The 14,542-nt window shown below is 34.5% G+C and overlaps 1 protein-coding gene across 9 annotated transcripts in view; it reads left to right on the top strand.

Annotated features, from left to right (window-relative positions):
• Window positions 1–14,542, top strand: part of RTKN2 (rhotekin 2) — a 74,175-nt gene that overhangs the window by 58,244 nt on the left and 1,389 nt on the right. For 2 of the 9 annotated variants that reach the window (XM_038534036.1, XM_038534039.1), the window contains exons 11-12: window positions 3,360–3,467; window positions 4,739–5,270. In XM_038534036.1, coding sequence (XP_038389964.1) covers window positions 3,360–3,467; window positions 4,739–5,270 — 640 coding nt within the window. Of the gene's footprint in view, window positions 1–3,359; window positions 3,468–4,738; window positions 7,754–11,529; window positions 14,330–14,542 lie in introns of those variants that run through there. The other 7 variants (XM_038534042.1, XM_038534037.1, XR_005357883.1 and 4 more) reach the window with 7 other exon arrangements.

Genomic DNA, 14,542 nt, shown 5'->3' with positions numbered 1-14,542 from the left:
TTTATAAAAGAGTTACTGCCTGCTATCCTCAGATTAATTTTTATAAGCTTACAGTGATCCATGCCCTGGTCAATTATTATAGTGATGGTTGGAGTGGGGGAAAGAAGAGAACTAAATGTATTGATTACCTTCCACATACCATATGGCTTCATTTATTTCTCCAAAGTCCAGAAAGGCAGAAATTATTTCTCTCTGCTCTAAAGTTGAGAAAATTGAGGCCTGAAAAGATTGCTGGTTTACTGCAGGAAACCAGAGGACTCCTTCTATAGCCTTATGGAATCCTTTAGGACTTGTTTTCCTTAAGTACTATCCCTAGGCACTGAATAGATGTTTAAATATTTGTTCCATGCTTATCAACATGCACTGCATTTTTTTTTATTTCAGCTGATCTTAGATGTGTAACTTAAAAGACAACAACTTCCTTTCGTTTGCTGATCACATCTGAAATTTTAACTGCTTTCCTAAATGCTTTGCTTTAGAGAGTCTGTCTTACAAAGACTATATTATTTTTAGAAGTGATTCTGCTATTTTAAACTTTTTATGTGTATAAAAACAGGAACAGGGGTGAAAGGAGGTAAAAATGCAGAATATTATGGTCTGGATATCAATTACTGCTAGATGATCTCATGTTTTTATTCTCTAGATTATGTAAAATAATTTATCATGCTAAAATGGAGTTGGAGGGATACAAATATCCAATTTTACTGTCAAAATAAGAAAGTGATGACAACTAGGTTCTCAGATCTAGCTATTTCTTTAGTATTTAATAATTTGTTGATAAAATCTGCTAATCTATGTAATTTTTTTAAAGTATAAATTCTACGAAATTTATACTTTAGAATTCATTGTGTATGAAAATATGAAGCAAAGGTGGAAATGTTTATACTATCCTAAAGATTGACTTGTAAGTGGTAAGCTTATTGTGATCTTAGGTGAAATCTGATATGTAGAACCAAGTAGAGGATAGATAGATATTCAAGGTAGAATAAGACTAATTTAATATTTAAAGCAAATTTCAATTACTTGTCTCTGCTTAAGAGTAGAAAATCAGGAGAGTGAGAAAATTACCATGAGAAAACATTAATGACACTAAGTCTGTTTAGCCTGCAGAGAAACAACCTGAGGAGTGGAGGTTGGAGGCAAAGGGGATGTAATAGCTAAGTTTTAATATTTGAGAGCTGACCAACATATAAAATAGGATTGGGATCCCTGGGTGGCGCAGAGGTTTAGTGCCTGCCTTTGGCCCAGGGCGCGATCCTGGAAACTCAGCATCGAATCCCACATCGGGCTCCCGGTGCATCGAGCCTGCTTCTCCCTCTGCTTGTGTCTCTGCCTCTCTCTCTCTCTGTGTGTGACTATCATAAATAAATAAAAATTATAAAAAAATAAAAAATAAAAAAATAAAAAAAAATAAAATAGGATTGACATTGTTTTGGATGATCAAAAGGGGCTAGGCATGGTGGGCCAAAGATTTTTTTTGAGTATTTAATAATATATTATTGAGTTACATAAACAGCTTAACATAACAGATCATTTTGACTGGGAACATTATAGCAAATATTATTGTGGTAAGCATCTTCAATATACAGATTTTATGTGAGCACAACATAGCCATTTAATATTTCATACTGGGCCTTTATTTTTATGTTGGTATCAGGTATAACAGCACATACTAATTTATTCAGATAAATAAACCTTTCCATTATAAAATTGACCAGCGAATATACCACCCTTGTACCTCTGACTTCAGTAACACATGGGATAATATGACTTTATAGTCGGGTCTTCAACGTGATTAGTATTCTGCTACCAGTTTAACAATGAAAAGCTTTCATCTATCAATGTAGAGAAGATACTACACTTTATAATTTGCCTAAGATTTGACAGAGAAATGTTTGCTAGTTCAAAGTATTTCATTATTTTTCTATTAGATAAGACCTTATTTTTTTCTGCCCCCAAGAAGGAAAAGCTGGCTTTTATATATTTATCTAAAAAAAGAAGTGGAGGGGAGGAATAAGTTATCAGATCTCAGATCCTACTAGATTTAAATTCTGCAGAGCAACCTTTGAAGCCTCAAACTCAAGATTTCATTCCCTTTATGAGATGCTATGTGGGCTATTTTGAAATTTTTACCATATTCTATACTTAGCATTGTAATAAAACATACTAAAAGGTTTTTTATGTTTCTTAGCTATTTAAGGTGATGGATTTAAAATGTATGCATATTACCATGTAACCATGGCTGTGTATTAGATTTAAAACAACAAAAATGAATAGATAATTTGACTGAACATGAAATGTCTTTTATTTTTAAGCTATGGAAAATAACTAAATTAGATATTGAGTATGGAAACTGAGAATATAATAAAAGGAAGAGGAATATAGATCATAAATCATTCCAAAAAGGCACGTGTGTATTACATTTAGTTTTCTACAGATGTAAGTTAGAGTATAAGAATTGTGAACCTCAATAACCTACTTTTATAACATGAATATAGAGACACGTAGTTGTTGTCCAACATGCAGGTACACAATAAATGTGGAAAGGTTAAATTGTTCATATGCCCTCAGAAGAAGTAAGTCTGAGCATTTTAAGATGAAAATAGTAAAACATAATTAAAAGAAAAATTAATGTTGACCACACTTTTAAATTTAACTTAAAAATTGAAACAACTTGTATTTTTTTATTCCTAGTGACTAATGGCTTTATTTAAAGTATCCTTCCTAAAATAAATTCCTTCCTAGAATTTTGACTGATGTGTCTTTATTATAGCAGGCTCTTATATACCTTTTACTTGAATGAAAATATAGCATTTTTCTAGAGTTGCATGATTTATGAAAAGCATAATCATTTGAAGAAATGATTGTTAAGTAAGCAATTCTTATTTCTCAACTAGAATTTTCAAAGGTAACACCATTTTTGAGAAGTACAGTTTCCTACTAGATAACTATATTTTATTTCAGTTGATTTTTACCTTTCAATTGTCTTAAATATTGGATTTTTTGTTTAATATTTTTTTATTTAATATTTAAAAGAGGAGAACTTGTACAAATTTTTGCCATGAATAGAAATTTCAGTTACCAACCATTTAGTGAAATAGTGCAGTATTTAATAGCTTAGAGATCTTAGCTTCTTATGTCTGTGCACAGAACTTTATTTTTCAAATAGATTACTTTTGTGCTTAGACTTGGACTTTAACATTATGGGTAGTACTGGATTTTTGTGTCTTCTTTAAGGCAATGCTTTATAAATTCACTCTTATTTTTCACAGCAAAAATATGTTGATATCTATTGAAAATGAAATATACGTCTTTACATTTATGTTTTAAACTAGGCTGCCTTTTTCTGTCTTTCTTAGGCCAATGGAAGCATTGTTGTGAAGAACTTATGAAAATTGAGATTATGTCACCACGGAAACCACCTTTGTTCTTGACAAAAGAGGCGACCTCAGTCTACCATGATATGAGTAAGTGGGGTTTGTCTTTTCTAAGCTGCAGGGTAACAAAAACAACATTGTCCATACTCAAGCAGCTTATTCTATTGACATTAAAATGCTAAAATTTTCAGGGCACAGTCAAAATGAATGAAAAAAGACTATGATTATAGACTAAGGAACTCATGTTTAATAGATGAATTAATACAAATTTAATGAATACACATTTTTCATAGTTTGAATGCTTAAGATCAAACAAAAATGTTAAGGCTTCAAAATGAATAAGGGTACACTGAAAATAAATATTAGCTGAGTAGCTGATGAAAATTCTGAAAACGTGAACTTAACAGATTCTAAAATATAATCATGTTTTGTAATTTTTTCTGTATTTTATTAAATTTGTTTTAAAGTAATGATAATAAATGAATATTAATAAATGGAAGCTTTCATCTCAGGTCAAAAAATTGGTTAGGTTTAATACTTTAGATTTTTTAAATTTCTAGACTCATTAATATTCCATTTTCCCGCACTTTGAAGGGTATTTATTTCTCTGTGGGATTGCCTGAGTGAACAGTGCTGTGAACAAACACAGGTCAACACTAAATTTTAGTCTATTTTGTCACCAATATATACTGTACACATACTTTAAAATGTTAGATTAAAAATGATACAACCAGTGATTCATTTAATACCAGTGATTCATTTAGTAGACATTTATCTCTATTCTCTTATTTTTCCCAAGGAAAAATTCATCCAGCATCCTTATCACCAAATTGGTATCAGGGCTTCACTGTTTCCTTGGGTTTCTGGTTTTGGATTATTTCCCTATTAACAGACTTTGTTAGTCTACAGGAAAAGATGCTAATTCAGTTACGCTTGCCTAAGTTTACATATCAGGCTTTTATAAAAAAAAAAAAAAAAAGAATTCACTCTTACCTAGAAGTCAGAATAGAATTTAAATCCTAGGAAAGTTATTTAATAAATATTTAATCTATAGATTGAAAAAAATCCTAGTGTAACCCCACTCCTTTGAAAACTGGTTTTTACTCATTTATTTAGGAATATATTTATGGGTGTGTGTGTGTGTGTGTGTGTGTGTGAGAGAGAGAGAGAAAGAGTGTGTGTGAATGATCTCCTTATTTTTTGGTTCTGTTGGTAGAGTTATTTTAAAACCAAAACCACTTGCTTACCCAATGTGCTTTTGATGACCGTTACAGATACTAGCTTAGAAAACAATAACTCACTCAAAGTGTGCACAGCTTTTGAATTTTTCCCCCATGTACTTTTTCTGGAAATTATTACAGGCATTGATTCACCTATAAAACTTGAAAGTTTAACTGATTCAATACAAAAAAACCTTGAAGAGACAAATGGACAGCTTCTTGTTGGTCAGCATGAAGAATCCTCACCACCTCTTTGGGCCAGCCTCTTTGATGGTAATCATCAAATGGTTATCCAGAAAAAGGTATTATCTCCTACAAGCAAGCAGTTACATGATGGGAAAGGGAAAAAAAGACGTGCTCCCCTTCCTCCTTCTGATCAAGCTCCATTCAGCTTAAAGACACAAAGCAACACAGACCAATTCGTTAAGGACAACTGGGAAAAAACAAGTGTATCTTGGACCTCGCCTTTGGATTCCAAATTATCAACCCTGATGCATCACTTGCAGAAACCAATGGCTGCTCCTCGAAAACTTCTTCCTGCCAGGAAAAATTATTTAAGTGATGGTGAACGCATGGACAGTAAAACCAGTTTTGAAGCCAAGCCAGTGCCAGCTCCAAGGCAGAAATCTGTCAAAGGCATGCTGGACCCCAGATCATGGCTGCAGGCACAAGTGTAGGAGACCCTTAATGTACAAAGCATTTAACAAAATCTGTAGCTGTTAGGCTTCATTCAGAAACACTGGAGATACAGCAGTATGTAATCATGTTGGTAAATATGGTAGCGATTTACATCAATAATTAATAAGCTGTTAGGTATAAAAATGCTTTATAATGAAGAGGTAGGTTTCTCTTTTACTTCTGATCTTCAGAATATAAGTGATTTCCCTAGTAGAGTGTAAGAGGCAGTTTCTAGACAATATCCTAATTGTTGGAAGGGTTAATTTATTCCTAAATTAGTGCCAGCAGTGAGCAAGCACTAGGCAGAAGAAGGCATTAAAATTTCTTTGGGGAGAGACTGTCTAGTAATTTAAAATGGGTTAAATATGAGCCATATTCTCATTGTGAAAATTTTAATACTAATGAAATGTTTCAAAAGTTTTATTCAAACCACAAATTATAGAATCCACCCAAGAAAATTTCTCCTTAGCATTCTGGAATTCTCATCTAATGGTTCACTGGCTCTCATCTATTGTTTAACTCACTAGTTAACTCACTGACCTTTCACATTCCTGGGATAAATTTTGGAATATTAAATTCTTCATCTTTAAAGGGAATTTATAATGTGCTATTCAAAGTTGTTTCCTTGATGAGCCCTGAAATCCTGTTGACATTAACTCTCATAAGTGAAGCATAGCATTTATTAGTTTAGAAAAAAGGTAAATGAAATGTTCTTTATTTCCACTTTTCTATGCATGGTGCTAATTTCCATTGTGACATTGGAATTTGGGGAAGTGAGTAGCTGATTAACACCTTAAAATTCATTTAATACTTATTTAAAAAGCAGATGGCTGATTCAAAAATATCAGAAAAGTTGGCTATGATAATAATTTTCAGAATTAATCCTTTTAAAACATTTTAATTAAATTTCCTTTTTCTAGGAAGGGTTGATGTCTGCTATTGATATTATTCATTAAAAGTCATATTCTTATAACAATGACATCGGAATCATTTCCATAGGAGGTAATTTCCATAGCAACTAATCATAGTGACCCAAACAGGATTATGAAATCAAGTGAGGAATAAATAACAAGACAATGAATACCTTAAAGGAACAAAAACTGCGTTTTAAAAATAATAATGCTTCTTGTAAACAAGAACTGAGTAGTTTTAAAAATCAAATCAGAATTTCCAAATAAGACAGTATCCATAAGGTGTCAGCAATGGCACAAAAAAATCTGAAATCACACTGAACCCTAAATGTCATTGTAAGAAATAAAAACACAAGAATTAAATTACTGCCCAGAGTATAATCTCTAGAGATATTTTTAAAGCTCATGAGAATTCTATTTGTATCAGAACTACATTATTACAAAGTAAAATGAACACTTGACAAAAAGTTACATTAATTTAAATGGAGCCTTTCATTATTTTTAGATAGCAGTCTTTCTTCATTTATATAGCGTGATGTAACTGCCAGGTTACTTTTGTGTTTGCCGGGTACTCCCAGTAAGAATTGCGACTCAAGGGAGTAATGATTCAAAAGGTCTCTTGTGACCAGCGACACCAGGATAGACATAGTCTTTGATGAGAAGGAAGCCCCATGTGCTTGCCTTAGAGGATTGTAGAGACAATCACATGTATGAAAACCTGCAAAGGTAGGATTAATTTGTTTTTCTAACGAGGAGACTCTCATCAATTCTGTCGTGGTTGCTAATTCAGTAAATGACATATTAAAAATCTGCAGGATATTATTGTTGAATTTTTGTTTATTTTTTAAACCTCATCGCTGTTTTTGACAGCATTTGTGACTGTCAATGCCACTAAATTATTGAGCTGGAAGATGCTGCAGGCAAAATCGTTTCTGAAACTGGCTTCTAAGCTTTTTTTTTTTTTTAGTCGAAGCCTTCCTTATAACAACCAGTGTTAAAACTTCCAAATTATATTCTTGTCATTTCCTCATGCATATTATATTGAGAAAGATTTAAGGTGTACTGGAAAGAGAATTTATTCATAGAGAAACTCCCTAGCAGTTGTGCCCTCAGTGGGACACTTTGAAACAAGGCTGAGGCCCTTCTTCCTAGAAATATTTATCCGAAGCCTGAATCAAGGACCACCTCCCCCCACAGTTATTCAGGCTGTTTCTGGAGCCCATCTTACTGTATGCTACAGAGCCTTTGGCATCAGGCTGAAGGCTTCAGCTTCACTTCCTTTAACGTAGTGTTCATTAAATGTTAGTTCACTTCCCCCAAGAGTTATAATACAGAGTCAGGGCTCCCTCCCTTCCTTCTCTCCTTCTTACAGGGCTCCCTCCCTTCCTTCTCTCCTTCTTACTCCCTTCCTTCCTTCCTTCCTTCCACAGTTAAAAAAAAATCTAAAAATACTTAAACACTTTGTCAAGGAGTTCGTCAAAAGAAGTATTTGTTTTCTCATTTCCTAAACCGGAAGTTTATGACAGATAAAAATATGTCATGTAATAAAAGACGTTTCAGCTTTTTATGAGCTGCCTTTTCACATTCCTTGTTTGTCCTTTTAATTTGTTTCTTGATATATGAAGACTATAAACTTGAAAACAAAGAGTTAGCTGTCAGATCTTGATAATAATATTATAATTAGAGAAACAGAAAGAATAGGTATTTTATATTATGATAATTCTGATGATCTGAAGATAATGTCTCAGAAAATTGCATTTACATTTCAAGCTCTGGGACGTAAATTACAACAGTATAAAGATAGTATTATTTTTACTTGCAACAAAGTGGTGAGCTTTTTTATTTAAACATCTTGCCAAGGACAAAGAAGGCATTTTGTTATTATAAACACATGCTTCCTAAGGTAAACAGTCTTTCAAAATATCAGGCATGCCAACTCTTGGTGAGTTTGGTTAAATCTGCCATACCCTCTGACTTCTTATAAGTGGGTGTGCATGTATGTGGAAAACTAATTTCATTTATTATAAATGCCTTATCTTTACCCTTTAAGACCCTATCAAGTACATTTTTCTGGTACCGTTTATTAAAAACGGGAGCTGCCTTGCGTTAGAGACGATTCATATAAGGTAGGTTAAGCAGTCAAGTATTTCCTTAGGCTTGTGTTCAGTGCCTCAGACACCTACTGAGAAGCTAATTAATTCAGTCCAAAATGAAATTATAGGGCAGTTTGGCACAATTTACGTTAAATGCCATTTGAATGTAATCACCTGTGTTACCATGAATAAGGAACGACTGTACTAGCTACAGATGGAATGCTGTACTGCGAACAAGAAGAGGAGTGCTTTGGCAGGAAAAATATCTGTCCCTGTGGTCAGAATTTACCAAAGCCCTTGTCTTTTTAAAAAGTGAATTATTGAACAGTAATTAAATTTTAACTGATGACCATTTATACAGTGTTCTGTTAGTCTTAAACTATAAAGTAGATGGAGTTTTCTTTGCACCCTGACATTTCAAAGGCATCACTATTTTTAAATGTTTACATGTTTAATGTAACTACTACACTGCAAATAATAGTTCAAGAAAAAAATAGTTTCTTTTGGATCACATATTTTTAGTTAACACTAGAAAAGGTGTTTGCTACCTTTGAAATTTTAAGTCAGGATTTCACTTGAAAATACGCTAGGGGATATTTTTTATGATATGCTTGTATAATTGGCATTTTTTATAATTTTTATTTTTTTTTAAGATTTTTTTTATTTATTCGTGAGAGACACATAGAAAGAGAGAGGCAGAGACACAGGCAGAGGAAGAAACAGGCTCCACACAGGGGGCCCGACATGCGACTTGATCCCGGGTCTCCAGGATCAGGCCCTGGTCAGGCCCTGGGCTGAAGGCAGCACTAAACCACTGAACCACCCGGGCTACCCCCCCTTTTTTTTTTTAAGACTTTATTTATTTATTCATGAGAGAGACAGAGAGAGAGGGAGGTAGAGACACAGGCAGAGGGAGAGGCAGGCTCCATGCAGGGAACCTGATGTGGGACTTGATCCCGGGATTCTAGGATCACGCCCTAGGCCAAAGACAGGTGCTAAACCACTGAGCCACCCAGGGATCCCCTAATTTTTATTTTTTAATTAAATTTTTAAATTTAATTAAATTTTAATTTTAATTTTGTAAATTTGTATTTTTTAATCAAGCATCTGGATTAAAACATATTCATGGGGTACCTGGGTGGCTCAGTCAGCTAAGCATCCAACTCTTGATTTCAGCTCAGGTTATGATTGCAAGGTTCTGAGATAGAGCCCCCACCCCCGAAGTTGGGCTCTGTGCGGGGCTCCTTCCCCTTCTGCCCCTCCCCCAACTCTGCTTGTATTCTCTCTGGAAAAAAAAAAAGTATTCTATTATGGATATATATTTTTCAAAGTATCAAGAATTGGTAAGGAAGCCAAGCTCATGTGATTAAAATTTCTTTACAGCAAAGGAACTGAATCATGAAGTCGCTAACTTTTTCTTTAGGTACAACCTTCTTTCTGTGCTTGATTAATAAAAGTCAAATGTGAAATCAGCTTAACCAGAGAGAGACATACCCAAAACTGGTGCTAATTACTTTAAGACTAATATTCAATAACCTTGCTATAACTAACAATCATTAAAATGTTTATGTATAAACCTTCTTACAGTATATTCTTAAACATCCACTAAAATAACCTTAGTTTTAGGTTATTGATGTAGAATTTGCCCAGAGCTTTAGTTATTCTGATAATAAATTAGGGACCTAGGATACTCAGTTACTGTTAGCCACAAGGAGACTCCCTATTCTAATGTACCTCCCTCAGTGCTTAATTTATTCCCATGGAGCTCCTCAGGGGAGGGGGGAGAGAAATGAACAATCCTGGCTCAATTATATTATTTCGACATTTTATTCCTGAATCTGAAACATGACCATAAATATTTAACATTTCTTTTTTTAAAAAAGCATCCCTTTCTCTGAGATTTATTACATAAATATTTTTGTTTATCTGAATATAGGAAAAATACCAATCTTGGCAAGTTTGATAATTAGAAAACTAGGCAAAATCATTCCAAATCTCACTGAAAATTGTGTTTTAAATCACAGCAGTTTGCTTTCAGAGATATGGTAATCTCTTAATGTGACTACTAACAGAGAGATTGAAAAGATCTTGTATATACATAATTGCCATGTCACAAATATGTTTCAAGATATTAAAATATAATGTTTTAAACAAAAGGCAAAATCAGACCTATAAATACAGAAGACAGACTGATGGTTGTTGCCAGTGGGGACAGGGCTGGGGGGGATGGACAAAATGGGTGAAGGGGGGGAATGAGAGATATGGGCTTCAAGTTATGGAATGAATAAGGCATGGGAATAAAAGGCCCAACATTGGGAATATAGTCAATGATATTGTCATAGTAATGTATGGGGACAGAGAGTGGCTATACTTGTGAGCATAGCGCAGCCCATAGACTTGTCGAATAGCTCTTACACACCTGAGACTAATTAACATTGTGTGTCAACTATACTCAAAAAAAATGTTTTTTTAAATAGGTGGTTTTGTTGAAAATGGGCACTCTTCTGAGTGTTGTATTTTTAGGTTTGTTTACTCAAAAACTTTTCTGTTTTTGTGAGTAGATTTTTGTTGAATTTAGCCATCTTAATAAACATATCTTAATTTACTTAGTTATGGCAATTTTAGTTTTATATTAAAGAGGAGAAAAAAAGTTAAGAGTTATCCATTCACTTGCCTCAAATATTATAACGTGTTTATATATACATAATATAAAATTACAAATACATACATATACTCCATCAAGTCTTCAATCCAGATATTTTCCATTAGTCTTAAAGGATTATTTTTAAGTGCTGCCAATGCTGGGCAGAGTAAAAGTCCAAACCTCTTCACAGCTGACAGAAAGCTTCACAGCCCCCTTCTAACCTGCCCCGCCCTGCTAGGCACATTCCTCTTGTTGCTCTCAAGCATTTGGACGTTGCCTCAACAAGTTTTTGCTTGCTTGACATTTTCTTATGCTATTCTGCCTAGAATATCCTTCCTCCCTCTCTTCTTCATGCAATCTTCCCTCAGCACGCAGCCAGCAAATTTTATTCATTCTTCAGAATGGTAACACCTTTAAATTCCTCAAGACTTCATACCCTCTTTAACCTCTCCTTATTTTGTGCTTTACTTATACCTATACAGCCTAAGCCCTTGTTCATAGTTTTGTGTTCCCTTACATATGAGTTTTGTGAATTTGTTCCCTGCATTACAAATCATGATAAACTTGCCGACTTAAAACAACATTCACTATCTCACATTTCTTTAGATCAGAATTCTGGATGGGCTCCAGTAGGTTATCTGCTTGAGATCCCACAAGACCAACATGAAGGTGTCCACCAGCCTGGGCTCTCTATAATTTGGAGCCTCTGGGGGGAAATCTGCTTCAAGGCTTATCTGTTATTCATTCGGATATTGGCAGAATTCAGTTCCTACTACTTGTGGATCGACCAGGGGTCACTCTCAGCAACTGGAGATCACTCTCCAGTTTTTGCATGTGGTCACCTCAATCTTCAAAGCCAGCAACAATTCGTTAAGTCTGGTGAATTAAGTCCTCCCCATGGATGAGTTGAATCTATCTGATTCAAATCTGTCTGACTTTTCCAACCACTACCAGCTGAGGAAAACTGCTTTTTAAGGAGTTGTGTGAGTAGATGTAACCCACCAGGATAATTTCCCTTTTGATTAGTCCAAGGTCCACTTATTAGTAACCTTAATTACTAACATGAAGTATGCATGTGGAGAATATATGTATGCATGATAATTAATTACTTATCTCTTTTGCATATAACGTAATCATTATCATGGGCATGATATATTCTTAGGGCAGGACATCTTGGGGTACCGTTTTAGAATTCTGCTATCACAAATTAGACTTTTCAGGGACAGGGAAAATATTATTGACCTTTTAGTCCTGTCATAGTGAAATGCTAATGGAGGAATAGTATTGGATAAATACGTATAGTGCACATGGATTCACTCAGTAGCCCACTAAGCAAATGTAGAAGACATGCCCAAGGTCACACTACATGGTAGTTAGGAGTGTGGATTCTGGAATTAGATCTGGATTAACTTCTAGCACTGCATGACCTAACTGGGTGATTTGGGACTTTTTTTTTTTTAATATCATCAAAGTTTGGGAGTTTGAGGTTTTTCTAATCTTCAAGGTAAAAATAGTATTTGCTTCACAGGATAGCCGTGATTATTAAATAAGATAATGCATATAACAAACAAAACCCAGGGCCTGGGATATAAATTCTTACCTTGCTTCTATAGTGTGACATACAACATCGTAACAAATATATAAAGAAAGGAATGAGATACAGCTAATATATCCACATGCATACATATATTCTCCACATGCATACTTCATGTGAAAATATTGGACCTTAAGAGATATCTAAAAATGTGTCCATATACTTATTGCTCCTATATTAGAACCCTATCTAGGCACCGTTGAGGTTTGCAAAATTAAAACGATGCTTATTCTTGAGAAGTTCACATAAGAGTTTGTAGGATCAATCATATTAGAGAATATTGAGGTGAATTACTGCTTGAATTTGCACTCTATGTATCTAACGTTAATATATCTGTACACAGACACTTAAAACAATCCCTATCTACCACCAGGGTACTTGAGAAATTAGTTGAAAATATCATACATGAAACAACAATAGGCAATATAAAAGAGTATTCAGTATAACACAAACATCTAATTTTAAGTGTGAGAAATCAGAAAGGGGTATGAGAACTTTTACAAAACAATTTTCCAACAAGCGCAAAATGCCTACTGTATTTTATTTTATTAATACTAGTGTATAGTATTTTATTACTATAAAGAGTTAAGCAATGCAAAATTATACGCTGTAAGTATTTTCAGACAAAGTAAGAGCAAGTCATAATAGGGAGATTTTTCAAATTTAGGAGAAATAAGTAAAATAGAAATCAGTTTATCCAGTAGACTCTCAGAGGAGTTTAATTTTATAGCGTTCAAATTTAAGGGGGAGTGTAGTCATGAAACTTGTGGAAAGTAATGGATTAGATAAGGCAGTGAGCCTATTTTTTAGGGTAAGAATCCACAGAACATGGTACAGATTGGCATGGAATAAAATTGGCAATGGGGGAAGGGTAGGATATGTTGAAGCACATGCAGGACCTTGAATGGCAGTTCAAGAAGATAAGACAAACTGAAGTAGGAATCGTTGACATCAGCAATAGAGTAGGCAGAGTTAGTGGAGAAAGTATTCAGTTTGTGAGTTGAGGGAATTGGATTCTAGTCTTTGATTTACCACTAACTAACCATGTTGCCTGGACAAGCTATTTACTCATCTGTTCAACTTTCTTATAAGTAAAGCCACTGGTAAGGCTGTTGGTATTTGTCTCATACTAATGTGGAGAGCCCTAGGCCCCTGAGTTGATACCCTTTGAGGTAGCAACCAAGAGAGTGATGCCAAAAGAGTGAGCCTCTGGTTCTCTTAATTCAGCTAGCGCAGCTCCACGGTGGACGGCCTTGTTTTAACCCCTCAGGGCAGTATCATAACAATCTCCGTTTTATAAATGAGCGATTTAAGGCATAGAACAAATGAGTAACTTGCCTATGGTCTCATGGTGAGTGAGACAGGATTCGAACGTCATCATTCATGATCCACAGTGAGTGCTCAACTTCCTCATTGTACTCCCACCCTCTAATGTGAAAGAGAAAAAAAAAAACAAAAACAAAACAAACAAAAAACCATTAAGGGCAGGTTTTGCCAGACTAGCTTCCAAACTTTTTCCCTAGTGATGTGGCCCCTTGGTATATCCCTTTGTTTTAAAGCCCCAGATAAAAATCCATTTCCTTCACAATAAGATCCAGCATATACTATTCTGGGCACAATGCTTGGCCTCTGGAGGCATTCAGGAGGCACCTGCTTTGGGTATATGTAAGCCTGAATCTACTATTAAGCTCTGGAAAGTGTAATAGAAATATGAAGGGGAAGAAAAGATAAATTCCTTCTAAGGAAATTGGAACTGGAAGAAGTTGGTATTTGAGCTAGACCTTGAAAAAAAAAAAAAAAAAGGTGGAGGAATTTATTGAAAGGCTACTGGAACCAGTTTGTCCAGGAAGGGTTGGACAGGCTGAGTCTGGGTCCTTAGCAACATAAAGTTGAAAGAATAAAGTCACGTTCTAGATTGTTAGAATAGTCTTTTAAAGTAGTAACTATATCAACCTATTAATACATTAATACTGTCTAACATTGGGGTTACAAAAAATAAATCACAACTTTTCACATCTAGAACTA

The sequence above is a fragment of the Canis lupus genome, chromosome 4, assembly GCF_011100685.1.
Source record: "Canis lupus familiaris isolate Mischka breed German Shepherd chromosome 4, alternate assembly UU_Cfam_GSD_1.0, whole genome shotgun sequence".
Classification (NCBI taxonomy): Eukaryota; Metazoa; Chordata; class Mammalia; order Carnivora; family Canidae; genus Canis; species Canis lupus.
The sequence above is the reverse complement of the archived record's forward strand: the minus strand, read 5'-3'. Positions and strand labels throughout refer to the sequence as shown.